Source organism: Pelodiscus sinensis, chromosome 1 (assembly GCF_052426305.1).
Source record: "Pelodiscus sinensis isolate ZL-2025 chromosome 1, ASM5242630v1, whole genome shotgun sequence".
NCBI lineage: Eukaryota > Metazoa > Chordata > Testudines > Trionychidae > Pelodiscus > Pelodiscus sinensis.
Genome location: NC_143052.1, coordinates 355,713,972 through 355,741,534, shown reverse-complemented (window position 1 = coordinate 355,741,534; position 27,563 = coordinate 355,713,972). Strand labels below are relative to the sequence as shown.

Genomic DNA, 27,563 nt, shown 5'->3' with positions numbered 1-27,563 from the left:
CAGGTATCTGTCTGTTGCTGAGGAGCTCACCTGCAGGACAAGTCTAGTGCGATGTGGGCACGGAGAGTCGTTCTGTTGTCCTTTCTGCTTTGCAAAGCTATTAAATATCCCAGGGACTGTTCCTTAGGTACCACTGGCCCCCAGGCCGGCTGATGGGCTCCACCACTGAGGAGATGTCCATGGCAGAGATGCCTTTTGGGATGAAAGGGGTTGGTAGCTGCAGAAAAAGGGGGAATTCTGAGGCTGTAAATGCCCAGAGACTGTCCCCTCCTGGTTTTGCATCTCAGGGCTCCGGTGGTAGGCAGGTTGGTGGATTGGGGGAGCCGTGGTGTGACGTGAAACTACAGGAAAACAAGGAGGTCCTAGGTCTCCTCACTGGGACAGTTATAAGAATTTTCCAGCATGAGACAGACACCGTCTCTCCATGTAGAATAGTGATAGAGATGTAGCCGTGTTAGTCTGGGGTAGCTGAAGCAAAATGCAGGACAATGTAGCACTTTAAAGACTAACAAGATGGTTTATTAGGTGATGAGCTTTCGTGGGCCAGACCCACTTCCTCAGATCAAATAGTGGAAGAAAATAGTCACAACCATATATACCAAAGGATACAATTAAAAAAATGAACACATATGAAAAGGACAAATCACATTGCAGAACAGGAGGAGGATGCAGGGCGGGGGGAAGGAAGGAAGGTAAGTGTCTGTGAATTGATGATATTAGAGGTGGGGAGAGTGGGATGTTTGTGAGTTAATGGTATTAGAGGTGATAATTGGGGAAACTATCTTGGTAATGGGTGAGATAGTTCAAATGTTTGTTGATTCCTTTTTGGAAAGTGTCGAATTTTACCATGAATGACAGTTCAGAGGATTCCCTTTCAAGTGCAGATGTAAAAGGTCTTTGTAGCAGAATGCAGGTCGTTAAGTCATTGAGAGAGTGTCCTTTCTGGTTAAAATGGCAAGAAACGAGGTGTGCAAGGTTCTATCCAAAAAGGGGATTTTTTTGGAAGAACCACATCTAAATTGCTTTCTTATTCGAAAAAAAAAACACTTTCGAAAAAGCAATCAGAAGAGGATATGCAAATTAGCACTGAATTTACATGTCTCCTTTTAAAAGAAGAGCATAGTCTAGCTGTACCCAGAATAAGGACCTTCTAAGTATCCAATTTGGTTCACCCATTAGAACAGCCTCCAGCAGTGCATGTGTTTTCTCATATGAACATCATCTCTCCTTCCAGGCATTTGTACTGTGACCATCACCCTAGACTCTGGGCGGGTGCAGGAAACACGGTTGTGCCTCAGAGTTGGATGCCTTCTCCCCTGTTCCATGTCAGATTCCAACACAACCCACTTCACCAACCCCTCCACCTTCATCCTGCTGGGCATTCCTGGCCTGGAGATGGCCCACGTCTGGATCTCCATCCCCTTCTGCATCACTTATGCCATAGCCATCTTGGGGAACTTCACCATCCTGTTCATTGTGAAGAGGGAGCCGAGTCTCCACGAGCCCATGTACTATTTCCTCTGCATGCTGGCTGTCACCGACCTGGTGCTGTCTACATCCACCCTGCCCAAAATGCTGGGCATATTCTGGTTCAATTCCAGGGAGATCGATTTCAGTGCCTGCCTCACCCAGATGTACGTCATTCACAGCTTCTTAACAATAGGGACTGGGATCTTCGTGGCCATGGCTGTGGATCGCTACGTGGCCATCTGCCATCCCCTGAGACATTCCACCATTTTGACAAACGCGGTGGTGGCCAAGATTGGCCTGGCCGTGGTGGGGCGTGGTGTTGTACTCTCACTCCCCTATCTCCTGCTGGCGAGGCAGTGGCCATATTGCAGAACCAACATCATCCCCCATGCATACTGTGAGCACATCGCCGTGGTGAAGCTGGCCTGCGCCGACATCCGTGTAAATAACTACTATGGACTCATTGTGGCAATCTTTGTGACCAGTCTGGATCTGTTTTGTATCGCTGTGTCCTACACCCAGATCCTCAGGGCCATCTTCCGCCTCCCCACCAAGGATGCCCGGCTCAAAACTTTTGGGACCTGCAGCTCCCATCTCTTTGTCATTTTAGCGTCCTACACCCCAGCTCTCTTCTCCTTCCTCACCTACCGATTTGGCCAGAATGTGCCCCTGCATTTCCATGTTCTCATTGCTAGCATGTATCTTCTCGTGCCCTCCATGCTAAATCCCATCATCTACGGGGTGAGGACCAAACAGATCCGGGACAGGCTACTTCGGCACATGACTCCTGCGGACTGATCGTTTCTCCCAATTCTCTGAGGGTATGTCTACACTACAGCTCTAGTTCGAACTAACTTAGTTCGAATTAGTTAATTCGAACTAAGCTAATTCGAACTAACGCATCTAGAACTAAAAATTAGTTCGAATTAGCGTTTTGCTAATTCGAACTAGCGCGTCCACACTGATTGGACACAGGGGGGCATTTAAGGGCAGCTGAAACCGGTTCTGGCAGGGCATCAGGTCAGTAGTTGCTTTGTGTGGCTGCTGTCTGAGGCTATCTGAGACTCGTGCTTAAAGGGACCCCCCTGGACAGCCGGTTCTCAGCTTTTCCTGCTTGCTTGCCAACCTCGCCGAGGGACAGCAAAGCGTTGGTCTCTGTGCCCGTCTGTGTCGGTGCTTCCCTTCGGGGGGGGCCGCCGCAGGTGGCAACATGGAGCCACGGCTCGCCCTGCACCTTCTGGTGCACGTTCTGGACTTGCTGCTGCAAGCCTGCCAGCAATGGCTCGAGGCTGCCTGGCACCACCTGGGGAACGTCAGCCCCCTGCCTCTCCGCCTGGCCGCCCTGGGGGCCGTGGAGGAGCCACGGCGGCGTCCCGGCACCGGCGTGCCCCGCCGCGTCTGGCGTCTGGACACCAGCAGCGACTGGTGGGACCGCATCGTCCTGGAGCGCTGGGACGACCGACAGTGGACCCAGAACTTTAGGATGAGGAGGGACACCTTCCTGGAGCTCTGCAAGTGGCTCGCCCCTGCCCTGCAAAGAAGGGACACTCGCATGAGGCCCGCCATCCCCCTCCAGAAGTGGGTGGCCATCACCCTCTGGAAGCTCTCCCCGCCGGACAGCTACCGATCCGTCGGGAACCAGTTCGGCGTGGGGAGATCCACCGTCGGAGCGGTGCTCATGCAGGTAAGGCGCTCGTCGGCCACCAAGCCGGGTGGGAGGGGGGCTGCGAGGAGGGGATGGGCCGCTCCAGGGACAAAGGGGGGGGCGGGAGGAGGCGAAAGCGCCCCACACCTGAGGGGTCGGGCTGTCCCGGCCGTACTACACGCCGCCGGGGGGCTTGCTTCCGGGAGTGGGGCGCGCGGCACTGCCAGGACACGCACGCTCCCAGCCACCCGGGCGCCCCACTGATTGGCGCTTTGCTGTGTCTCTCTCCGCAGGTGGTCAAGGCCATCAACCGGGTGCTGCTCCGCACGGTGGTCCGCCTCGCCGACCCGGACGCCGTCATCCGGGGATTCGGCGCCCTCGGCTTCCCCAACTGCGGGGGGGCCATCGACGGGACGCACATCCCCATCCGTGCCCCGGAACACCAGGCGTCCCAGTACGTCAACAGAAAGGGGTACTTCTCTGTGATCCTGCAGGCCGTGTGTGACCACCGGGGCCAGTTCACGGACATTAATGTGGGCTGGTCTGGCAAAGCACACGACGCACGGGTGTACCGCAACTCCTCCGTGTGCCAGCGGCTGCAGGATGGGACCTTCTTCCCCGACCGCCATATCAGGGTCGGGGACGTGGACATGCCTGTGTGCCTGGTGGGGGATGCCGCCTACCCACTGCAGCCCCGGTTCATGAAGCCCTACATGGGGCACCTCAATCCCTCCCGCCAGGCCTTCAATGCCAGGCAGACCAGGGCCCGCATCGTGGTAGAGGGGGCCTTCGGACGACTGAAAGCCCGCTTTCGATGCCTACTCACCCGTCTGGACCTGGCCGAGCACAACATCCCTCCCGTGGTGGCGGCCTGTTGTGTGCTCCACAATGTATGAGAGCGAAAGGGAGAGGCTTTCCTGCCAGCCTGGATGGCTGAGGCTGACCGCATGGCTGGACACTACGGTCAGCCCCGCACTGCCGCCGTCCGGGAAGCCCAGCGGGGGGCCGTCCGGATCCGGGAAGCCCTGCGGGAGAGCTTCCAGGTGGAGGAGGAGGAGGACTGACCTCTCCCTTGCATGCCCCACTGGGGCCTTCTTCCACCCTACCCCGCCTCCTTCCCCTTTCCCCTCCCTACCTACTGTCAAATAAAGACACCTGTTTTTTAAACAAAACGTCTGTTTATTTCACAGAACTGGGGTGGGGGGAGGGAGGAATGAAGGTGGGAGAAGGGAGGGGGAAACCTGGGACGAGGGAGCTGGAAGGGGAGGGAAGGGAGGAAGGGAAAGGAAAGCTCAGGGGTGGGAGTCCGGCTGCCTCTCCCGTCTCGCCACACTGCGGGTCCGGGGGCGTTGGTGGGGAATGGTTGTGGAGGGTGGGGCAGGAGGGACGGGGGGTGTGGAGGAAGCAGGAGTGGAAGCAGGAGGAGCAGGGGGAGCAGGGGGAGCAAGAGGGGGAGCAGGGGGAGGAGGAATTGGGAAGCGGTCCAGCAGGCTCTGGAGGTGGCCTCGCAGAGCATGGCCCTGCTCCTCCAGGGCCTCCAGACTCCTCCGGCGCAGCCTGAGGTCCTCCTGGACCCAGTGGTCCTGGACACGGAGCTGTCGATCCAGAAACCGGAGGTGCCGCCTCTGGTAGTCCTCCTGGTTCCTGGCTGTCCTGCTTGCCCGGGCGCGGGCGGCTGCTGCAGGCGGGGTGGTGCGCCCTGCAGGCCCAGGTGCTGCAGCTGTGGTGCAAGAAGACCAGCGGTCAATTTCCCCAGGGGCCCAGGTGTGTGAAACCCAGCTCCCCTCTGCAAGGCCAGGGCCCCTGCAGGATCCCCAGCTGCTGCTCCGTGGTGGGCAAGGCCCAGGCGCATGGTCCCGGGGCTCCCTCTCGCCCCAGCCCCCCATACACATAAGGGGAACACGAGGGTACTCACAGGTGGACGCCTCCCCGGCCTCAGACGACGCAGGCGAGCGGCTCTGTGGCGTGCCTCGGGGGTCCCGGGTCCTGGGCAGGCTGGCGGCAGGCTCCTGGCTCTCAGAGCCCTCTTCCTCCTCCTCCGTGTCCAGGAGCGGTCCCTCTGCCCCGGGGTCAATCACGTCCCGGGGAGCAGGGACGGCATGAGGCCCCAGGATGCGGTCCAGGGCATGGAAGTGGGGGCAGGCCTCCGGGTCGGCCCCTGGCAGGCAGGCCCGGGAGAAGGACTGCCGCAAGTCCTTTATTTTGCAGCGCACCTGCTCCCGGCTGCACTGGTGGCCAGGCTGGCAGCCATGCGTCCGTAGACGGCCGCGTTCCAGTGGTTAGTGCGGAGATCGTGGACATTGGAGGCTTCCCCCCAAACCTCGATGAGGTCCATGATCTCTGCACTAGACCAAGCGGGCGCCCGCCTCTTGCGGCCCCAGGCAGGCTCCTGAGAGCCGCCAGCCTGGTCCCGGGAAGAGGGGGAGGGCTGGGTGGCAGCGGGTGGCTGGCTCATGACGTGCCAGGTGCAGGGTCTGGTGGCTGGGTGCTGGCATTCTTGCAACTGGCACAAACTGTGTAGCTAGCCCATGGCCCTTTAAGGGCTCCGGGGCCGGGAGGGGGGCAGTAGAGTTTCCCTGGTGTTGGCCAGAGTGGCCACCAGGGCAAGCTGGGGAGGGCTAGCCTCCCACTAGTCCTGGGAGCCGCCAGGCTGGTCGTGGGGAGCAGTGGAGGGCTGGGAGCCCTCGGATGGCTGGCTCATCCTGTGGCAGGTGCAGGCTGTGCAGGCACGGGTGCTTGCAGCCTTGCAACTGGCACAAAGTGAGTAGCCAGCCTGTGGCCCTATAAGGGCTCCGGGGCCGGGAGGGGGGCAATAGAGTTTCCCTGGTGTGTTAGTTAGTTAGTTCGTTAGTTCGAACTAACTTTTCAGTGAAGACATACCCTCACTCTCGGACTGAGCTCTGTGCGGAGCTGGCTGCTAACATGGTGCTCAGCCCTGTTCCCTGAATCACTGGCTGGCCAATGAAAGAGACAAAATCTCTTCATTGACTTTACAATGTGGTGTCAATGCGACAGTTTGGGTTTTCCAGCTATGTACAATTCACAGGTTTGCCCCAGTTCTAGTTGCTGGTATCTGGAACTCTGCGTCCCCCGCTTCTGCCCCAACCCTTCCATCAAAGCTCCTCCCCATGACCCTTTAATCTGTCCATGGCCAGGCTCTGTTTCCACATCTCCCCCCGCTCCCTTATCCCTGTTACTCACTCCTCTCCTTCCTTACCCCAACTAATCCCTGAGTTGTCTCCACCTCCCTCCCCACGTCATCTGTGTCCTGCTCATGGCTGGGACGGGAGCCACTGCAGCGTCACAAGGATCCTGCCTGCTGGTCGGAAATGGCCCCAGCTTAGCAGGGGCTGGTGTGGGTTAGTGACCTGGGCCTTCCCCCCGCTCTCTGTACTGCCGGATCCCCTTGGGAATACAAAATGGCACTCGGACACAAATCAAAATCGGACAGTGTGGTAAAATCCAGACTGGGGGGACCGCCTTCGTTCACGTGTTCTTGTGTAAACCAGCTGCTTCCTTGGCTTTTGGGGCTTTGCCTGTTCTCTTCACTCATGCTCCTTGAGCTTGGATGGAGGAGGCTGGGGTGGAGTCATTGCTGTATTAATAGGTTGGTCATTAAAGACTATCAGCAGCTAAGGATACAGTCTCTGCAGAGTGGTGGGCGTGGAAGGAATGGAATTGGTCCTGCCTAGAGCAGGGGGCTGGACTTGATGACCATCTGAGGTCTCTTCCAGCTCTATGGTTCTATGATTCTATGAACCTCCCCAGAAGAGGAACCAGCGGGAGGAGTTTGTTCCAGCCCTGCCAAACCACAGCAGCTGGAGGAGTCAGGAGAAGCTGGGGCAGGAGAACATGAGAACATAAGAAGAACATAAAATGGCCAGACTGGGTCAGACCAAAGGTCCATTCAGCCCAGTGTCCTGTCTGTCATCAGTGGCCAATGCCAGATGCCCCAGAGGGAGGGAACACAACGGGTAATCTCCCCTGTCACTCATTTCCAGACAAACAGCGGCTAGGGACACCATTCCTACCCATCGTGGTTAATAGCCAGTGATGGACTTAACCACCATGAATGTATCTAGTTCTCTTTTAAACCCTGTTATAGTCCTAGCCTTCACAGCCTCCTCAGGCAAGGAGTTCCTTGCTAATTTGAACTAGCATGTCCACACTGATTGGACGCAGGGGGGCATTTAAGGGCAGCTGAAACCAGTTCCAGCAGGGCATCAGGTCAGAAGTTGCTTTGTGTGGCTGCTGTCTGAGGCTATCTGAGGCTCATGCTTAAAGGGACCCCGCTGGACAGCCGGTTCTCAGCTTTTCCACTTGCTTGCCTACCTCGCCGAGGGACAGCAAAGCATTTTTCTCTGCGCCTGTCTGTGTCGGTGCTTCCCTTTGGGGATGCCGCCGCAGCTGGCAACATGGAGCCAGAGCTCGCCCTGGGCTTTCTGCTGCAGTTTTTGGACTTGCTGCTGCAAGCCTGCCAGCAATGGCTGGAGGCTGCCTGGCACCACCTGGTACACGTCAGCCCCCTACCTCTCCGCCTGCCCTCCCTGGGGGCCGTGGAGGAGCCGCAGCAGTGCCCGGATGCCAGCGTGCCCTGCCGCATCTGGCGTCTGGACAAGAGCAGCGACTGGTGGGACCGCATCGTCCTGGAGCGCTGGGGAGACAGACAGGGGACCCAGAACTTCAGGATGAAGAAGGACACCTTCCTGGAGCTCTGCGAGTGGCTCACCCCTGCTCTGCGGTGACAGGACACTCGCATGAGCCCCACCATCCCCCTCCAGAAGCGTGTGGCCATCGCCTTCTGGAAGCTCTCCATGCCAGACAGCTACCGATCCGTCGGGAACCAGTTCGGCATGAGGAGATCCACCATCGGAGCTGTGCTCATGCAGGTACGGCACTCACTGGCCACTGGGCCGGGGTGGGGAGGGTGGCTGCAAGGAGGGGATAGGCCACCCCAGGGAAAATGGGGGGTGGGAGGAGGCGAAAGTGCCCTGCACCTGAGGGTTCAGTCTGTCCCGGCCGTACTACACGCCGCCCAGGGGTGCTGCTCTGCAGGGTGGTCCACCTTGCCGACCCGGACGCCATCATCCGGGGGTTCGGCGCCCTCGGCTTCCCCAACTGCGGGGAGGAGGCATCGACGGGACGCACATCCCCATCCATGCCCCGGAACACCAGGCCTCCCAGTACGTCAACTGAAAGGGGTACTTCTCCGTCCTGCAGGCCTTGTGTGACCACTGGGGCCAGTTCACGGACATTAATGTGGGCTGGTCCGGCAAGGCACACGACGCACGGGTGTACTGGAACTCCTCCATGTGCCAGAGGCTGCAGGCCGGGACTTTCTTCCCTGACCGCCACATCAGGATCAGGGACATGGACATGCCCGTGAGCCTGGTGGGGGATGAGGCCTACCCCCTACAGCCCTGGCTCATGATGCCGTACACGGGTCACCTCAACCGCTCCCGCCAGGCCTTTAATGCCAAGCTGACCAGGGGCTGCATCATGATTGAGGGGGCCTTCGGCCAACTGAAAGCCAGATTTAGGTCCCTCCTCACTCGCCTCGACCTTGCCGAGCACAATATCCCTCCCGTGGTGGCAGCATGTTGCGTGCTGCACAATTTGTGTGAGCGAAAGGGGAGGCTTTCCTGCCAGCCTGGATGGCTGAGGCTGATCGCATGGCTGACCACTACGCTGACCACTACGCTCAGCCCCACACCGCCGCCGTCCGGGAAGCCCAGCAGGGGGCCGTCCGGATCCGGGAAGCCCTGAGGGAGAGCTTCCAGGTGGAGGAGGACTGAACTCTCCCTGCATGCCCCACTGGGGTCTTCTTCCACCCTCCCCCCCTTCCCCTTTTTAACCCCCCTTCCTAATGTCAAATAAAGACACCTATTTGAACAACCAAAAGCTCTTTTTATTTTACATAATTGGGGTGGGGGGAGGGAGGAGTTAGGGCACCACCAGGGAAATTTGTCTGCCCTCCTCCCGGCTCCGGAGCCCTTAAAGGGGCACGGGCTGGCTACAGTGCCCGTGCCAGGTGCAAGCCTGCCAGCACCCAGCCAGCAGACCCTGCAACTGGCACTACACGAGCCATCCACCGGCTGCCACCCAGCCCTCCGCCTCTTCCCGGGACCAAGCTGGCGGCTCCCAGGACCTCATCCACGACCTCCGCACTAGGCACAGGAAAGTGGCCCTCTAGGGCAGGATAGCTGCCAGCCTGGCCACCCAGGAGCAGGTTTGCATGAAAATCAAGGTGGTCCACTGAGACCCCCGATCCTGAGCCCTGAGCTTAGAACATAAAAACATAAGAATGGCCGTACTGGGTCAGACCAAAGGTCCATCTAGTCCAGTAGCCTGTCTGCCGACAGTGGCCAACACTAGGGACCCTGGAGGGTATGGACCGATGACAATGACCAAGCCATTTGTCTCGTGCCATCCCTCTCCAGCCTTCCACAAACAGAGGCCAGGGACACCGTTCCTACCCCCTGGCTAATAGTACACCATGGACCCAAACTCCATGAATGTATCTAACTTCTCTTTAAACTCTGTTATAGTTCTAGCCTTCACAGCCTCCTGAGGCAAGGAGTTCCACAGGTTGACTATGTGCTGTGTGAAGAAGAACTTTCGCTTATTAGTTTTAAACATGCTACCCATTCATTTCATTTGGTGTCCTCTAGTCCTTCTATTATGGGAACTAATGAAGAACTTTTCTTTATGCACCCTCTCCACACCACTCATGCTTCTATAGACCTCTATCATATCCCCCCTCAGTCTCCTCTTTTCTAAGCTGAAAAGTCCCAGTCTCTTTAGCCTCTCTTCATATGGGACCTGTTCCAAATCCCTGATCATTTTTGTTGCCCTTTTCTGAACCTTTTCCAAGGCCAAAATATCTTTTATGGGGTGAGGAGACCACATGTGTACACAGTACTGAAGATATGTGTACCATAGTTTGATACTACCCCTCGTCCTTCTTCCCCCGACTTCCCCCTTCCAGCTCCCTCCTCCCAGGTTTCCTCCTCCCCTCTCCCACCCTCTCTCTTCCCCTATCCCACCTCCTTTTCCCAGTCTCCCCGAGTTTTGTTCAATAAAGAGAGTTTCTATTTTTGAACACACATGTCCTTTATTTTTTACATCAGGAAGGGGGGCTAGGGAGGGGTAAGTGGAAGGAGGTGAGGGAGGAATGGGGTACGAGCCCCCGATGGAGAGGACTGGGCTGGCTCTGTGGGCTCCTCGGGGTGGAAGCTCTCCTGCAGGCCCCCGAATGACTCCCCCCCACCTGGGATGGCAGCCTGTGGCAAGTGCAGCCGGGCTGATGGCCGAGTGCTGTGATGTGCCGAGTGTGGGCATTCTGGGCACTCCAAGGGTATGTCTACCCTACTCCGCTAGTTCGAACTAGCGGGGTAATGTATGCATACCGCACTTGCTAATGAAGCCCGGGATTTGAATTTCCCGGGCTTCATTAGCATAAGCGGGGAGCCGCCATTTTTAAATCCCCGCTGCTTCGAACCCCGTGTAGCGCGGCTACACGGGGCTCGAACTAGGTAGTTCGGACTAGGGTCCTATTCCGAACTACCGTTACTCCTCGTGAAACGAGGTGTACCGGTAGTTCGGAATAGGCACCCTAGTCCGAACTACCTAGTTCGAGCCCCGTGTAGCCGCGCTACACGGGGTTCCAAGCAGCGGGGATTTAAAAATGGCGGCTCCCCGCTTATGCTAATGAAGCCCGGGAAATTCAAATCCCGGGCTTCATTAGCAAGTGCGGTATGCATACATTACCCTCCTAGTTCGAACTAGGAGGGTAGTGTAGACATACCCCAAGACAGGACTGCTTTGCTGTCCTTCATCGAGTTAGACAAGCGAATGGGGAACCTCTGAGAACTGTCTGTCCGGGGTGGGGGTCAGGGTGGGGGTCGGGTCCCTTTAAGCACAGCCCTCGGCTAGACTGAGGCAGGAGCTCCACGCTCTAAGTCCTATTCTGATGCCCTGCCGGCTCTGCTTCCGGCCAGCCTTAACCTCAGTTCAGGGTCCACTCAATGTGGACATGGTAGTTCGAATTAACAAAATGCTAAATCGAACTAGTTTTTTGGTGTAGATGCGCTAGTTCAAATTAGCTTAGTTCGAATTAACTAATTCGAATTAAGTTAGTTCGAATTAGTGCTGTAGTGTAGACATACCCACAGATTCTCTGGATCTTGGGGTCCCCAATGCTGGAGGAAGCCCTAAGCTTTGATGGCCAGGTCCAGGCCACTCAGGGGCCACATCCGGCCCCTGGGCCTTAGGTTCCCCACCCCTGTTCTGAGGTGACACAGGACTACTCTGAGCAGCTCTAACCGAGGGTATGCTAAAAGCCAATGGTCCTGGACCTGTGTATGGCACATCCCTCCTTACTCCAGCTGTGCCTCTATCTCCAGTCCTGGCTGCGGCACATCTCCATAGCTCTACGGAGGTGAGAGGAGGTGCAGACAGGGCCAAGCGGGCTGTGGCTGGGGGTGGGAGCAGAGTCCTGGCCAGGCCCTGCAGTCAGGACCTACACTCAGGGCTGGGAGGAGTGTTGCCAGCGTAGTTCTTGCAGCCGGCCTCCTGTATTTGGGACTGGTCAGAGCTGAGCTCCAGGTGTGGGAGCTGCAGTTAAGACACACGGCCTGGGGCCAGGAGCAGAGTCAGGGGCACAGCGGTACCAAAGCGAAAGGAGAGCTGGGCGTGACCCGCTGAGTGTCTGCTGCAGCCACCCCTCAATAGCTTAGCCAGGTGAACCCCGATATCTTATTCCCCCGATACACGCTCTCCTCGTAAAGCCCCAGGAGACACCCACATGACCCCTTTCTCGTCTGCTCCAACCCTGAGCTGCGTTTTCTCTTAAAGGTCCAGGGCTTCCTTCTCAAAGCCAGGTCAGGGTGGTACATTGGAGCTGTCTCACACCTACCAAGCTGCCTCTGGGACCACCCATCCTCAGTGCTGTCAGGCCTGGCATGGTTAGTTGTAGGGCTAAGTTCAAATATATGGAGCTGGAGAGGTGATAGATAGATAGATAAACAGAGAGATAGATAGAAGAGGTGTATAAGGATAGAGAGTGAGCGAGAGAGAGAGAGAGAGGATATATGGGGATAGATAAATAGATAGATAGAGTAGATGGAGCTAGATAGATTCACAAAGACAGAGAGACATAGTGGATGAAGACAGACATAAAGATAATTAGACAAATAGGCAGATTTCAGACCCCATGGAGAACTCATTTTTCCTTCCTAACCAGCTATAATTGTGAAATACAAACAAAGGCCGGGAGCAGCCAATTCCTCCCTGACACAGCCCAGAGCCCAGGAATTCTCCTCTTCCCCTTGGGAAGGGCCCTTAATTGCTGTTTACTCCCATAGCTGAATAAAGATCCCAGAAGCACAGGGGCTGAGCTCCAACCTGTTTACATCCAGATGCTGGTTTTGCACCAGAGGCAGAGCGAACCCCACGGCGACTGCACGGAGCTATGTTATAAATACCCCTCTGACCGCTGGTGGCGTAGGATATTTCAGCAGCTGCTGGGCTGAGAGAGGTGCGGGACGCGGCTGCCTGAGGGGGAGTCCCAGGGAACACGTTTCCCTCTCAGCACTCCCAGGGACCAGCTCTTGCTGATGACTTGCCTGCTCTACAGATCCAGTGCCAGGTGAGTGGGATGGGGTAGAGTCAATCTGGCATCCTCCTTACCCCTCACAGACATCAAACATCCTGTGGTGATGATGAGTTTGCTCCAGCATCACTCGTGAAAACTCACTTTTCTGCACCCTCCGTTCCCAAGGGGGCTGCATTTCAGTGGCACGCAGGATCCCTCAGGATGAAAGGGGTTAGTAGACGTGTGATACCAGGTCAGACTCTGAGGCCGTGTCCTGTGCATAGCTCAGGAGTCACTGAGGCAAAACGTCTCTTGGGCTGTGTCCACACTCAGGGGTTCTTTCGAAAAAAGTAGCCTTTTTTGAAAGAACTTCCCCTGCATCCAGACTCAAGCCGCGTTCTTTCGAAATTATTTCGAAAGAACGCGGCTTTTCTTTCGATGGCGGTAAACCTCGTTTCACAAGGAAGAACGCCTTCCTTCGAAAGTTCTTCTTTCGAAGGAAGGCGTTCTTCAATGTAAAGAGGCTGTCTTCGAAAGAGAGCATCCAGACTCGCTGGGTGCTCTCTTTCGAAAAAGCGGATTTCCGCTATCGAAAGATCTGCCTGCAGTCTAGACGCGATCTTTCGAAAGAGGCTATTTCGAAAGATGCTTTCGAAAGAGGCTCTTTCGAAAGAAGCCTGCAGTCTAGACACACCCTTGGAGAAAGAGCTGAGGAAAGAGCTGAGGAGCCAGCTGTGTGTTATTGTACGGTGCCCGTCACCTGCTCCCCTGGCATCTCAGAGCTCTGGCTGGTAATTGGAGTTTAGGGGGTATTAGGCTGTTACACGACTCACTTCTACTGACAAGCATAGATATGGAAGGGCTCCTCACTGGAGCCACTTAAATGTTTTGCCTCTTCTCCGGCCTGTTGTGGACAACGGCCATTCTCCACCTTTTTATGTTCATCTTGTGAGTATCTGAAAACCGCAGTGACGTCCCTCAGTTTCTTCTTCTTTCAAATTACATTTGTACAGTTCCCTCAGCCTTTTTTTCCCCCACCTGGTTTTTGTTCCATCCCTTGGATCATCTTTGTCTCTCATCTCTGGATCCTTTCCAGTGTTTCTACCTCTGTTCAATACATTGGCAACCAAAACTGGACACCATACCCTGTGGAGGCCTAGCCTGTGGAGAGAGAGGCATTCGATCCCCTCCCATGACGTGCATGGTAGGCCTCAGTTAATGCAGCCCAAAATTGCATTGTATTTTTTTTTCAAGAAATAAAAAAATCCATGGCCCTAGATGATGTAACTATAGCAACCTAACCATGGCATAGATGGCATGAGGCCAATACATGAATCCATCCATTGACCTGGCTCTCAGCTCTCAGGTAAGAGGACTACTAGGCCGATGGAGGACCGCTATACGGGGTGTAGGTAGTATCTACAGGAACGCTGTTTAGCCGGGCTGCTTTCAAGTTTGAATTGCAGGCAATCTCTCACCAGATCTCCCAGAAAACCATCCAGACTGGGTCAACAGACATGGGGAGTTGGAGGATCCACCATTTCCCTTTGCAGTGTGTCACAATGGCTAATCCCCCTCAGTGCTAAATATTTGGCCCTTAGAGCCAACTGGAATTTGTCTGGTATCTGCTTCCAGACTATGGGTCTTGTTCTGCCTTTCTCTGCGAGATCAAAGAGCCCGTTCTTACCCATGGTTCCCTCCCCGTGAACTTCTCACTTGACTGTCTTTTGAATAAGTAGGTGAAGCTCTTTAAGTCTCATTCTGTGCTGTATTTTTCTAGCCTCCAATCATCTTGGTGGCTCTTTTTTGCCCCCTTGCCAATATTTCAACATCCTTTTTGAAATGTGGACCCCAGAACTAGAGAGAGTCAGTTTCACAATTGTCCTGTGCAGAGGGAAAATCCTTCCCTGTTCTAGCTCCCCACTCCCAGGTTTGCATATCCAAGAATCTTATCCACATTATTCATCAACAGTATCACACTGAGCAGTCAGGATGAGTTGGGTGTCCATGGCAACCCCTAAGCCCTTTTCAAGGTCCCTGTTTTCCATAACGCAGTGACCTAGTCTGTGGCTTGGTCCAGCGTTCCCTCTTCTGATACGATACATTTTCAATGGACTTCATTATAATTTTCCAGCTTGGTCAGTGTGTCTGCCTGGTCCAACTCATTGCAACCCTCCAATTCATAATCCAACGTTTTCTGGGTGGCTACCAAATCTCCTTTGTCAGTCTCTTTGATTCCCATACCATGTCATTTTAGGAATTATTGGCACTGGGAGCACCCTCACAGATGGAATTCACATTAATAGGGGCAGTTGTTCATAACTCATTTCTTTGAAGAGCAGGAATGGTGTATTTAAATGCGTGAGGAGTGACCAACCTGCTTCGCTCAAGAGAGCTGCCTCCAGTAGTGCATATCGTGTTGAGTACTAAAATGGTGTTTTAAAAAAAAATGTTAAGCCGCCTCCAACATATTAAATAAAGAGGTTGTGTAAATAAATGTCTCTCACTCCAGGTATTTATGCATCGAGCACCATCCTACACCAAGGACAGATAGAAGAAGTCAGGAGAACAAACGGCGCTTACAGGAGATAGCAGACAGGAAGCTGGAACTGCCTCAGACTAATCCACCTTCGCCTTTCCTCCATGGCAGATACCAACGCCACCCACTTCACCAACCCCTCCACCTTCATCCTGGTGGGCATTCCTGGCCTGGAGACGGCCCACGTCTGGATCTCCATCCCTTTCTGCGCCATGTACACCATAGCCCTCTTGGGGAACTCCACCATCCTGTTCATTGTGAAGAAGGAGTCCAGTCTCCATGAGCCCATGTATTATTTCCTCTGCATGCTGGCCGTCACCGACCTGGTCCTGACCACCTCCATCCTGCCCAAAATGCTGAGCATCTTCTGGTTCAATTCCGGGGAGATCGATTTCAGTGCCTGCCTCACCCAGATGTTCTTCATTCACTGTTTCTTTTCAATAGAGTCTGGGATCTTCGTGGCCATGGCCTTTGATCGCTACGTGGCCATTTGCCATCCCCTGAGACATTCCACCATCCTCACAAACCCTGTCGTGACCAAAATTAGCCTGGCTGTGGTGCTGCGCAGCAGCATATTCATACTGCCCAATTTCTTCCTGGCCAGGCAGTGGCCATACTGCAGAACCAACATCATCCCCCACACGTACTGTGAGCACATGGCAGTGGTGAAGCTGGCCTGTGCCGACATCAGCATCAGTAGTTCCTACGGCCTTTTTGTGGTATTCTTTGTGACAGGTCTGGATGTGCTTTTTATCATCGTGTCCTACACCCAGATCCTCAGGGCCGTCTTCAGCCTCCCCACCAAAGATGCTTGGCTCAAGACTTTTGGGACATGTAGTGCTCACTTTTCTGCCATTTTAGCTTTCTACATCCCAGGTCTCTTTTCATTTCTCACGCACCGGTTTGGCCACAACGTGGCCCTGCACTTTCACGTTCTCATTGGCAGCATCTATCTCCTGGTACCTCCCATGTTGAACCCCATCATCTATGGGGTGAGGACCAGGCAGATCCGGGACAGACTACTCTGTTTATTTATTAAGAAAGAGACCTGAGTTTTCCTTCTGGTTCTCCGGGTCTTCCACTGAGCTCCATTCAAAGACGTTTAGGGTCTGGCTGTTGGGCCTTATCCCTGACTGACTTACTGGACGGTCAAGCAGACATTAAACACATTCCCGCCTTACGGTGCTCTTTCAGGGTGACACACTGTGTAACCAGTCTGTGGAGAACTCATTCCTAATTGATGGAACTGGGCTTTGGTGCCCTATCCACTGCCCATTTTTGTGTCTGGTCCCCAAAATTCCAACTCCTACTCCTCGTTTCTCTCCTGCACCTCAGCACCTTATTGGATCATCGCCACTTCTCCCCTGCCTCAGCCCACACAACTGGAAGGAAGCCATTTTGGATTTCTTTCTGGGGGCTGGGTGGGGAGAGAAATAGTAACTGTAATTCCAACTGCTACTTCAAAATTTGAAAGTTATGGGTTTTTTTTGGACACATATAGTAGCAGTTAGCTAAAAGGAGTGTTGCGTCAAATTGATAAATATATATATGTATATAAAATGAAATGAATAGCTATTAGTCAGGTGAGTATCTGTGCTGTTGTCACTGGGACTGCCCCGTATTTTCGCATTTTTCACTTTTTTTTAAGAAGGGGCAAAATATCCCATAATTGCGGGCCCCTTCCTGGCACCAGAGTTCCCTGGTCAGTGCAGCCACTGCCACCTCCTAGTTATGGCTGGCAGTACAACAGGCACCAGCGCATGTTTATCAGGCAGGGTGTCGAGGAAGAAACCAGGTAGGAGTGTCAGCAAACCTGGCTGCAGCCCCATTCCTGGGCTACCCCTACCCACCACATAACTGAAACCTTTTGCTGCGGCAGGGCTGAAACGCTGTTCCCGGGTGGTCCCCACCTGCTGCAGGGCTCAGACCAGTTCTCCAGCAGCCCCGCCTCCATCCTGTGCATCTCACACGTTCTGTGGGGCTGAAGACCGTTTCCCCGCCGACCCTATCTGAGTTTCTATGGTTCTATGCACAAACACCACCGACAATCGCTCCCCACATCTATGAATCCCAGACCATCACAGGCCCTAAGCACATCAGCCACCACACCAGATGTTCATACAACTGCCCATCCCCTAATGTGATGTACACCGTCAGATGCCAGCAATGCCCCTGTGCCGTGGGCATTGGTCAAACCGGACAGTCTCTGCGCCGAAGGAGAACTGTCAAGTATCAGAGGGGTAGCCGTGTTAGTCTGAATCTGCAAAAGCGACGAGGAGTCCTGTGGCACCTTATAGACTAACTGAAGTGTTGGAGCATAAGCTTTCGTGGGCAAAGACCCACTTCGTCAGATGCAGGTCAACACAGGAGTGCTGCATCTGACGAAGTGGGTCTTTGCCCACGAAAGCTTATGCTCCTACACTTCAGTTAGTCTATAAGGTGCCACAGGACTCCTCGTCGCTGAAGGAGAACTGGTTACAAGTCCGACCTCAGAAATGGTAACACCCAGAAACCCTCAAGGGGATGTTTTAACCTGCCTGATCACTCGTGAATGGATTGAAAAGCAGCCAACTTTCTACAAAGGAATGTCACCAGTCAGTTACAGAGTGCAAGTGGGGAATGGACCTTCCTATGCAAATGTGGCACTGCCTCACTTGGTCTGAATGTGGACTTGATCTGATTAACCCATTGTACACCAGTTTTCCTTATATTCAACACCCCCTTAGCATAAAAAGCTACATTTGGGGACCCATCCAGCTCACTCAGCCTCATTAGCCCCAGGACTACAATAGAGGGGTTCTTTTCCTTTACTCCCTCCCTTCTTATTCTGAGTCGACCCCCCTTTTTTTGGAGCCCAAGATCAACTCATCTGCGGAAGTGGGTTTTGCACTATTTATTTCTGTTAGTCTCTAGGACAGGGCTGGGGAATCTTTTTTGTTTTGGGGGCCCCTAACCCATAGTATGCAGCGGCGGTCAAAAAGGCAAATAGGATGCTAGGAATTATTAGGAAAGGGATAGAAAATAAGACCCAGAATATCTTACTGCTCCTGTATAAAACTATGGTACGCCCACATCTTGAATACTGTGTACAGATGTGGTCTCCTCACCTCAAAAAAGATATTTTGGCCTTGGAAAGGGTTCAGAAAAGGGCAACTAAAATGATTAGGGGTTTGGAACAGGTCCCATATGAAGAGAGGTTAAAGCGACTGGGACTTTTCAGTTTAGAAAAGAGGAGAAGGAGGGGGGATATGATAGAGGTCTATAAAATCATGAGTGGTGTGGAGAGGGCCGATAAAGAAACTGGGCTAGATGGACCTTTGGTCTGACCCAGAACGGCCGTTCTTATGTTCTTATAGAAAAATCAGTCTGGGGTTGGAGGTTGTGGGAAGATGGTCGGGAGGAGAAGTGGGAGTACCACCGTGCGCTCCCCAATGCTGGAGAAGGCCCTAAACTTTGGGGGCCAGATCCAGGCCCCGGGGGCCATATCCGGTCTCTGGGCCTTAGGTTCCCCACCCCTGCTCTGAGGTGACACAAGACTACTCTGAGCAGCTCTAACCACAGAGGTGCTAAAAGCCAGTGGTGCTGGAACTGTATATGGCACATCCCTCCTTACTCCAGCTGTGCCTCTGTATCCAGTCCTGCCTCCGGGACAGCACTGTGGCTCCAGAAGGTGGGAGGAGGGTCAGACAGGGGAAAGGGGGCTGAGGCTGGGGGTGGGAGTAGAGTCCAGCACAGGCCCTGCCATCGGGACCTACACTCAGGGCTGGGAGGAGTGTTCCCAGTGTCGTTCTTGCAGCCGGCCTCCTGTATTTGGGACTGGTCAGAGCTGAGCTCCAGGTGCGGGAGCTGCAGTTAAGACACACGGCCTGGGGCCAGGAGCAGGGTGAGGGGCACAGCGGTACCAAAGCGAAAGGAGAGCTGGGCGTGACCCGCTGAGTGTCTGCTGCAGCCACCTCTCAATAGCTTATCCAGGTGAACCCCAATATCCTATTCCTCCAGTCACACGCTCTCCTCGTAAAGCCCCAGGAGACACCCGCATGCCCCCTTTCTCGGGTGCTGCACTCCTGAGCTGCGTCTTGTCATCAAGGCCCAGAGCATCCTTCCGACAGACAGAGCTGGGCGATGCATTGGAGCTGTCTCACGCCTACTTAGCTGCCTGTGGGACCACCCATCCGCAGTGCCCTCAGGCCTGGTGGCGTTAGTTGCAGGTCCTAGTTCGAATATATGGAGGGGGAGCAGGGGATAGATAGACAGGTAGATGGAGTGTAGGGAGAAAGAAAGGTCAATAGATAGGTAGGCAGATATGAGACCCTATGGGGAAGTAGTTTTTCTTCCTAACCAGCTATAACTGTGAAATACACACAAACACACATAGCAGCCAATTCCTCCCTGACTCAGCCCTGAGCCCAGGAGTTCTCCTTGCCTGTTGGGAAGAGCCCTTAATTGCTGTTTACTCCCACAGCTGGATAAAGAGCCCAGAAGCACAGGGGCTGAGCTCCAACCTGTTTACATTCAGATGCTGGTTTTGCACCAGAGGCAGAGCGAACCCCACTACGACTGCACGGAGCTATGTTATAAATACCCCTCTGACCGCTGGTGGCGTAGGATATTTCAGCTGCTGCTGGGCTGAGAGAGGTGTGGGATGCAGCTGCCTGAGGGGGAGTCCCAGGGAACACGCTTCCCTCTCAGCACTCCCAGGGACCAGCTCTTGCTGATGACTCGCCTGCTCCGCAGACCCAGTGCCAGGTAAGCAGGATGAGGTAGAGTCAGTCTGGCGTCCTCCCCACCCCTCGCAAACATCAAACATCCTGTGGTGATGATGAGTTTGCTCCAGCATCACTCGTGAAAACTCACTTTTCTGCACCCTCCGTTCCCAAGGGGGCTGCATTTCAGAGGCATGCAGGATCCCTCAGGATGAAAGGGGTTAGTAAATGTGTGATACCAGGTCAGACTCTGAGGCCGTAGCCTGTGCATAGCTCAGGCGTCACTGAGGCAAAACGTCCCTTGGAGAAAGAGCTGAGGAAACGCCTGAAGAGCCAGCTGTGTGTAAATGCACAGTGCCCGTCACCTGCTCCCTTGGCCTCTCAGGGCTTTGGTCGGTAACTGGAGCTGAGGGGGTTAGGCTGTTACATGTTGCAGTGCTAAATATTTGTCCCTTAGAGCCAACTGGAATTTGTCTGGCATCTGCTTCCAGACTATGGGTCTTGTTCTGCCTTTCTCTGCGAGATCAAAGAGCCCGTTCTTACCCATGGTTCTCTCCCCATAAACTTCTCACTTGACTGTCTATTGGATAAGTAGGTGAAGCTCTTTAAGTCTCATTCTGTGCGGTATTTTTCAAGCCTCCAATCATTTTGATGGCTCTTTTTTGCCCCCTTCCCAATATTTCAACATCCTTTTTGAAATGTGGACCCCAGAACTAGAGAGAGTCAGTTTCACAATTGTCCTGTGCAGAGGGAAAATCCTTCCCTGTTCCAGCTCCCCACTCCCAGGTTTGTATATCCAAGAATCTCATCCACATTATTCATCAACAGTATCACACTGAGCAGTCAGGATGAGTTGGGTGTCCATGGTGACCTCTAAACCCTTTTCAAGGTCCCTGTGGTCCATAATGCAGTGCCCTAGTCTGTGGCTTGGGCTGGCGTTCCCTGTTCCGATACGATACATTTTCATTGTATTATTAAAACTCTCCAGCTCGGTGAATGTGCCTGCCCCGTTCAACTCATTGAATCTTTCTCCAGATCTTTGAGTAATTCGCAGATTTTCTCTGCAGTGATTTTCTATTTTCTTCCACTTAATTATCAAAATATTGAATAGCCTTACACCTAGTACTGACACCATAGGATCATAGAATCACAGGACTGGACAAGACCTCCGGAGTCAGTGAGTCCTTTCACAGACAATGGCCTACAGAAACTGCTTGCTTAGATCTGTCAGCCAGGTTTTAGTCCCTTTTACATGTACTTTTCCAGCAAGGCCCCTCTGCCAGGTATCTTGGCCAAACAGTCTCTGCGACGAAAGGTAAATGGACAGAAATCAGACCTCAGAAATAGTAACACAGAGAGATCTGCAGGGGAACGTTTTAACAAGCCTGGGAATTCAAGCATGGATTGCAAAGTAGCCATTCATCTCCAAAGGAATTTCACCAGCCAGTTCCAGAGAGTGTGTGGAAATGTTCTCACCTACCGATTTGATACCCTTACCCTGGGCTTGAACAAATGCGTTAACCGGTTTGTGCATTACAAAGACAGTTTATTCTGACATTTGCATCTGCATTTCCACATGAAATGCTATGCAGGGGACACAGACAGCCCATTTAATTAGCATCCTAACATTGACCGGTACTTCTTCTGCTCTTCTATATATCTCTTGGTTTCTGTTGTTCCCACTCCAATTCATCTGATGATGTAGATTTTGCCCATGAAAACTCATGATTCTATATATTTTGGTTTGTTTTTAGGATGCCACAGGATTACTTGTTGTTTTTTAAAGTAACAGACTAACAGGGCTACCCCTCTGAGATGTACTGTAGAGTGTTAATTTTTAGTGAAATGTGTTCCCCTAGGCTGTGTCCAGACTCAGGGGTTTTTTCGGGAAAAGTAGCCTTTTCCCGAAAAAACTTCCCCTGCGTCCAGACTCAAGCCGCGTTCTTTCGAAATTATTTCAAAAGAACGCGGCTTTTCTTTCGATGGCGTTAAACCTCATTTCACGAGGAAGAACGCCTTCTTTCGAAAGTTCCTCTTTCGAAAGAAGGCGTTCTTCAATGTAAATAGGGCTTCCTCGAAAGAGAGCATCCAGACTCGCTGAGTGCTCTCTTTCGAAAAAGCGGATTGCTCTTTCAAAAGATCCGCCTGCAGTCTAGACGCGATCTTTCAAAAGAGGCTCTTTCGAAAGATGCTTTTGAAAGAGCCTCTTTTGAAAGAAGCCTGCAGTCTAGACATAGCCCTACTGAAAAAGGATGAAATAGTTGGTTTTTTTTGTAAGCCCCTGTTGTTCACTAGCAGTAATTTTATTCATATGTAATTGACAAATTTCCTTTCAACCTCTATGATTTATTCTAAACCTTTTCTAGGATTTCTTTTGTTCTTAATGTACTTAATAACTTCTCTTTTTCCTTATATTTGGCCCTGGAAAGCAAAGATTTTCCCTGATGTCTTTAACGACACATCAGTTTTCATAGCTTTCAATTTGTGTGGCTTGCTATCTTTGCTTTGCTTTATACTATTTATTATATACTGCTGCTCCCTCCCCATATTGCTGCTGGGACTGAACCAGGTTTAAGCCAAAGATTCACTTTTTCTTCATTAGGGAACCAAGGCTACGTCTAGACTGGCATGATTTTCCGCAAATGCTTTTAACGGAAAAGTTTTCCGTTAAAAGCATTTTCGGAACAGAGTGTCTAGATTGGCATAGACGCTTTTCCACAAAAGCACTTTTTGCGGAAAAGCGTCCATGCCAATCTAGATGCGCATTTGCGCAAAAAAAAGCCCCAATCACCATTTTCGTGATCGGGGCTTTTTTGCGAAAAACAAATCTCAGCTGTCTACACTGGCCCTTTTGTGCAAAAGTTTTGCGCAAAAGGGACTTTTGCCCAAATGGGAGCAGCATAGTATTTCCGCAAAAAGCACTGATTTCTTACAGTAGGAAGTCAGTGCTTTTGCAGAAATTCAAGTGGCCAGTGTAGACAGCTGGAAAGTTTTTCCGGAAAAGTGGCTGATTTTCCAGAAAAACTGGCCAGTCTAGACACAGCCCAAGTGTATTGAGGTATCTGATCAAGTTCACTTACAGCAGGACTACTCATTTTCTTGAAGTTACAGAGTAACCCGTCTACCTCTCTTCGGTCTGGTCTACACTATACCAGGCAGGCATTTCTGGAAAAACATGCCAGTCTAGACGTAGCCTAGAAGTATATATTTACTCTATGTCTACACTGAGGGGTTTCTTTCTATTTTTTTTTATATTTTTTTTTTTGCAAAAGAGCAAACGTGCTCTTTTGCGGAGCCCTGTATTCCTTGTTCTGTGAGGAATAAGGGCTCCTTTGAAAGAGGAGGCTTTTCCAAAATTTGGCCAGGTGTAGACCAAAAAAATAAAATTGGAAAAAGCTATGCAAAATGCGTTCCTCATTTTGCATAGCTTTTGCCAAAACAAAGGAGCAGTGGGGATATAGCCTTAGATTTAAGAAAGCTTGATAGAGATTCTATTGGTGTTTGTTTCTGTCCGAGGGATTGGAGCAAATGTGGTTGTATCTTAGGGTCTGGCTGTAGAAAATGGATCTTGATACCTTCTCGAAGAAAGCTGAAAGCATGTAAGTAAGTAGAGTGGGTTTCTGGTATAGGGTGGTGTTTGTGTGATCATTACTTATTTGAACTGAAGTGTCCAGGTCGTAGATCTTTTGAGTGGACTGGTCCAGGCTGAGTTTGATGGTGGGATGGAAGTTGTTGAAATCCCTGTGGCATTCTTCAAGTGCCTCCTTCCCATGGGTCCAGATGACAAAGATGTCACCAATGTAGCACAAGTAAAAGAGGTGCAATTTGTACACAATGCTTTCTTTGCCTCTATCTTCACAGACAAGGTCAGGTCCCAAACTAATGCACTAGGCAACACTGTATGGGAAGGAGGTGGGCAGTCCTTGGTGGGGAAAGAACAGATTAGGAACTATTTAGAAAACTATTTAAACATACACAAATCCATAGGTCCGGATTTAATGCATCCAAGGGTACTGAGGGAGTTGGCAAATGTCACTGCAGGGCCTTTGGCCATTATCTTTGAAAACTCGTGGAGATTGTGAGAGCTCTTAGATGATTGGAAAAAGGCAAATGTAGTGCCCATCTTCAAAAAAGGGAAGAAGGACGATCCAGGGAACTACAGATCCCTCAGCCTTACCTCAATCCCCAGAAAAATCATGGAGGCGATCCTCAAGGAATCCATTTTGAAGCACTTGGAAGAGGGGAAAGTGATAACAAAAAGTCAACATGGATTCACCAAGGGCATACCTCACCAATCTGATTAGCTTCTATGATGAGGAAACTGGCTCTGTGGACGTGGGAAAGTCAGAGGATGTGATATACCTTGATTTTAGCAAAAGCAGTGAGGAGTCCTGTGGCACCGTATAGACTAACTGAAGTGTAGGAGCGTAAGCTTCCGTGGGCAAAGACCCACTTCGTCAGATGCATGTAGTGGAAATATCCAGAGGCAGGAATAAATATGCAGGCCAGGATCAGGCTGGAGATGATGAGGTGGATCCAATCAAGGAGAATGAGGCCCACTTCTAGCAGCTGATCTGGAGGTGTGAATTCCAAGAGAGGAGAAGCTGCTTTTGTAGTTAGCGAGCCATTCACAGTCTTTGTTTAATCCAGAGTTGATTGTGTCAAACTTGAAGATGAACTGTAGCTCAGCAGTTTCTCTTTGAAGTCTGGTCCTGAAGTTTTTTTGCTGTAGGATGGCTCCTGGGAGATTGAAGTGTTCCCCTACAGGTTTTTGTATGTTGCCAATTCCTTGATTTTAGCAACGCTTTTGATAGTCTCCCAAAATATTTTGGCCAGTAAATTAAAAGGGAATATGGATTGGATAAATGGACTGTAAGATGGATAGAAAGCTGGCTAGAATGTCAGGCCCAATGGGTAGTGATCAACTGCTCAATGTCAGGTTGGTGGTTGGTTTCTAGCAGAGTTCCCCAAGGATAGATTCTAGGGCCGTTTTGTTCAACATCTTTATTAATGACCTGGATAAGGGGATGGATTGCACCCTCAGCAAGTTTCCAGATGACACTAACCTAGGGGGAGGGGTAGATATGTTGGAGGGCAGGGATAGGGTCCAGAGTGACCTAGCAGATTAGAGGATTGGACCAAAAGAAATCTGATGAGGTTCAACAAGGAAAAACGTAGAGACCTGCACTTGGGACAGAAAAATCCCAAGCATTGTTACGGCTATGGACCGACTGAATAAGTAGCAGTTCTGCAGAAAAGGACCTGGGAATTACAGTGGATGAGAAGCTGGATATGAGTCAACAGTGTGCCCTTGTAGCCAAGAAGGCTAATGGCATATTATGTTTCATTGGGAGGAGCATTGCCAGCAGATCCAGAGAAGTGATTATTCCCCTTTATTCGGCTTTGGTGAGGCCACATCTGGAGTATTGTGCCCAGTTCTGCCCCACTATAGAAAGAATGTGGATGCATTGGAGAGGGTCCAGTGGAGGGCAACCAAAATGATGGGTTCCCTAGTGAGGTGGTGGAATCTCCATCCCTAGAGATCTTTAAGTCTCGACTCAGCAAAGCCCTGGCTGGGATGATTGAGTAGGGGTTGGTCCTGCTTTGGGCACGAGGCTGGACTTGATGACATCCTGAGGCTTTTTCCAGCTCTATGATTCTATGATGCTATGAGAGCTGAAGCAGCATTGTTCTAAGTCAGCCACAGCAACGTTGGCATTCTGGAGGGCCACGCGGGTGTACGTCATCCACAAGTCTGCAATGGTTTTGGATGAAGACAAAGTCGCCAATCTCAGCAACCAAGTGGTGACATCATCAGGGATACTGTTCCCGCCGGCATGTAGTCCATCTCTGTGTGGAATGTAGGTGCCGTGAGCTTCTACAGCTGTAGTGGCCAGGATGGTGTTTTTCAGGACATTACCAATGGATTGTCATTTTCTCAGGATGTCCAGGGTGTCTCAAAGACAGCTGGGAGTGCTGGTGGCATAGAGCCTGAAGAGAGAGTCTATATAGCCAGACAACTCTGCTGAAAAAATTCCAATGCCTGAAGTGAGGCACCGCCCAGGATTCCCAGACTGATGGATCTTGGCCATCAGAAAGAATAACCCTTCTCAAGAATCTAGGGATGTGGCTGTGTAAATATGTTCCTGTGCTTCTCCAGGGAGAGACTTGAGGAAAGGGTGTCATTTCTTTTGGCTCTCCTCAGTGGGATGAGAGTATAATGGCCTGTGGGTTGTGGGGTTGGAGAGTTGCCTAGCAACCCTCCAATTCATAATCCAACCTGTTCATGGTGGCTATAGAATCACTTTGGTCAGGCCCTTGATTCCCACACCGTGTCACTTTAGGAATCATAGACACCGAGAGCACCCTCATAGATGGAATTCACATTAATAGGGGCAGTTGTTCATAACTGATTTTTTGGAAGAGTGGGAATGGCGTATTTAAGTGTGTGAGGAGTGACTAACCTGCTTCATGGAGAGCAGCTTCCAGTAGTGCATGTTGAGTCGAGTACTAACATTGTCTCTCACTCCAGGTATTTATGCATCGAGCACCATCCGAGACCCTGGACAGACAGAGGAAGTCAGGAGAACGAACGGCACTTATAGGAGATAGCAGACAGGAAGCTGGAACTGCCTCAGACGAATCCACCTTCTCCTCTCCTCCATGTCAGATTCCAACACCACCCACTTCACCAACCCCTCCACCTTCATCCTGTTGGGCATTCCTGGCCTGGAGACAGCCCACGTCTGGATCGCCATCCCCTTCTGTGTCATGTACGCCATAGCCCTCTTGGGGAACTTCACCATCCTGTTCATTGTGAAGAAGGAGCCCAGTCTCCATGAGCCCATGTACTATTTCCTCTGCATGCTGGCTGTCACCGACCTGGTGCTGTCCACCTCCATTCAACCCAAAATGCTGAGCATCTTCTGGTTCGGTTCCAGGGAGATCGATTTCAGTGCCTGCCTCATCCAGATGTTCTTCATTCACTGCTTTTTTTCAGTAGAGTCTGGGATCTTTGTGGCCATGGCGTTGGATCGCTACGTGGCCATCTGCCATCCCCTGAGACATTCCACCATCCTGACCAACCCTGTAGTGGCCAAAATTAGCCTGGCCGTGGTGCTGCGCAGCAGCCTATCCATACTTCCCAATTTCTTCCTGGCCAGGCAGTGGCCGTACTGCAGAACTAACATCATCCCCCACACGTACTGTGAGCACTTGTCTGTGCTGAAGCTGGCCTGTGCTGACACACGCATCAGTACTTCCTACGGCCTCTTTGTGTTATTTTTTGTGACAGGTCTGGATGTGCTTTTTATCATCGTGTCCTATACCCAGATCCTCAGGGCTGTCTTCAGCCTCCCCACCAAAGATGCCTGGCTCAAGTCTTTGGGGACATGTAGTGCTCACTTTTCTGCCATTTTAGCTTTCTACATGCCAGGTCTCTTCACCTACCTCACGCATCGATTTGGCCAAAACGTGGCCCCACATTTTCATGTTCTCATTGCCAGCGTCTACCTCCTGGGGCCTGCCATGCTAAACCCCATCATCTATGGGGTGAGGACCAGGCAGATCAGGAACAAGCTGCTCCATCTGTTTAGTAAGAAAGAGACTTGA

The 27,563-nt window shown here is 52.1% G+C and overlaps 3 protein-coding genes across 3 annotated transcripts; all 3 read left to right on the top strand.

Moving 5' to 3' along the window:
- The first annotated feature begins 1,059 nt into the window (after nt 1–1,059).
- Nucleotides 1,060–2,268, top strand: LOC142830579 (olfactory receptor 52E4-like). Its single transcript, XM_075936521.2, has one exon. It carries the CDS (start codon nt 1,324–1,326, stop codon nt 2,266–2,268), a length of 945 nt encoding a protein of 314 aa, XP_075792636.2. The 5' UTR covers nt 1,060–1,323.
- Nucleotides 2,269–15,353: 13,085 nt separating this feature from the next.
- LOC102448800 (olfactory receptor 52E8-like) lies at nt 15,354–16,301 on the top strand. The gene has a single exon (XM_025182522.3). It carries the CDS (start codon nt 15,354–15,356, stop codon nt 16,299–16,301), a length of 948 nt encoding a protein of 315 aa, XP_025038307.3.
- Nucleotides 16,302–26,576: 10,275 nt separating this feature from the next.
- On the top strand, nt 26,577–27,563 carry LOC149526098 (olfactory receptor 52R1-like). The gene has a single exon (XM_089777224.1). It carries the CDS (start codon nt 26,616–26,618, stop codon nt 27,561–27,563), a length of 948 nt encoding a protein of 315 aa, XP_089633350.1. The 5' UTR covers nt 26,577–26,615.

Bases quoted from the DNA above. Each gene is read 5' to 3' on its own strand.
- LOC142830579 (XM_075936521.2), top strand. From the start codon at position 1,324: ATGTCAGATTCCAACACAACCCACTTCACCAACCCCTCCACCTTCATC.
- LOC102448800 (XM_025182522.3), top strand. From the start codon at position 15,354: ATGGCAGATACCAACGCCACCCACTTCACCAACCCCTCCACCTTCATC.
- LOC149526098 (XM_089777224.1), top strand. From the start codon at position 26,616: ATGTCAGATTCCAACACCACCCACTTCACCAACCCCTCCACCTTCATC.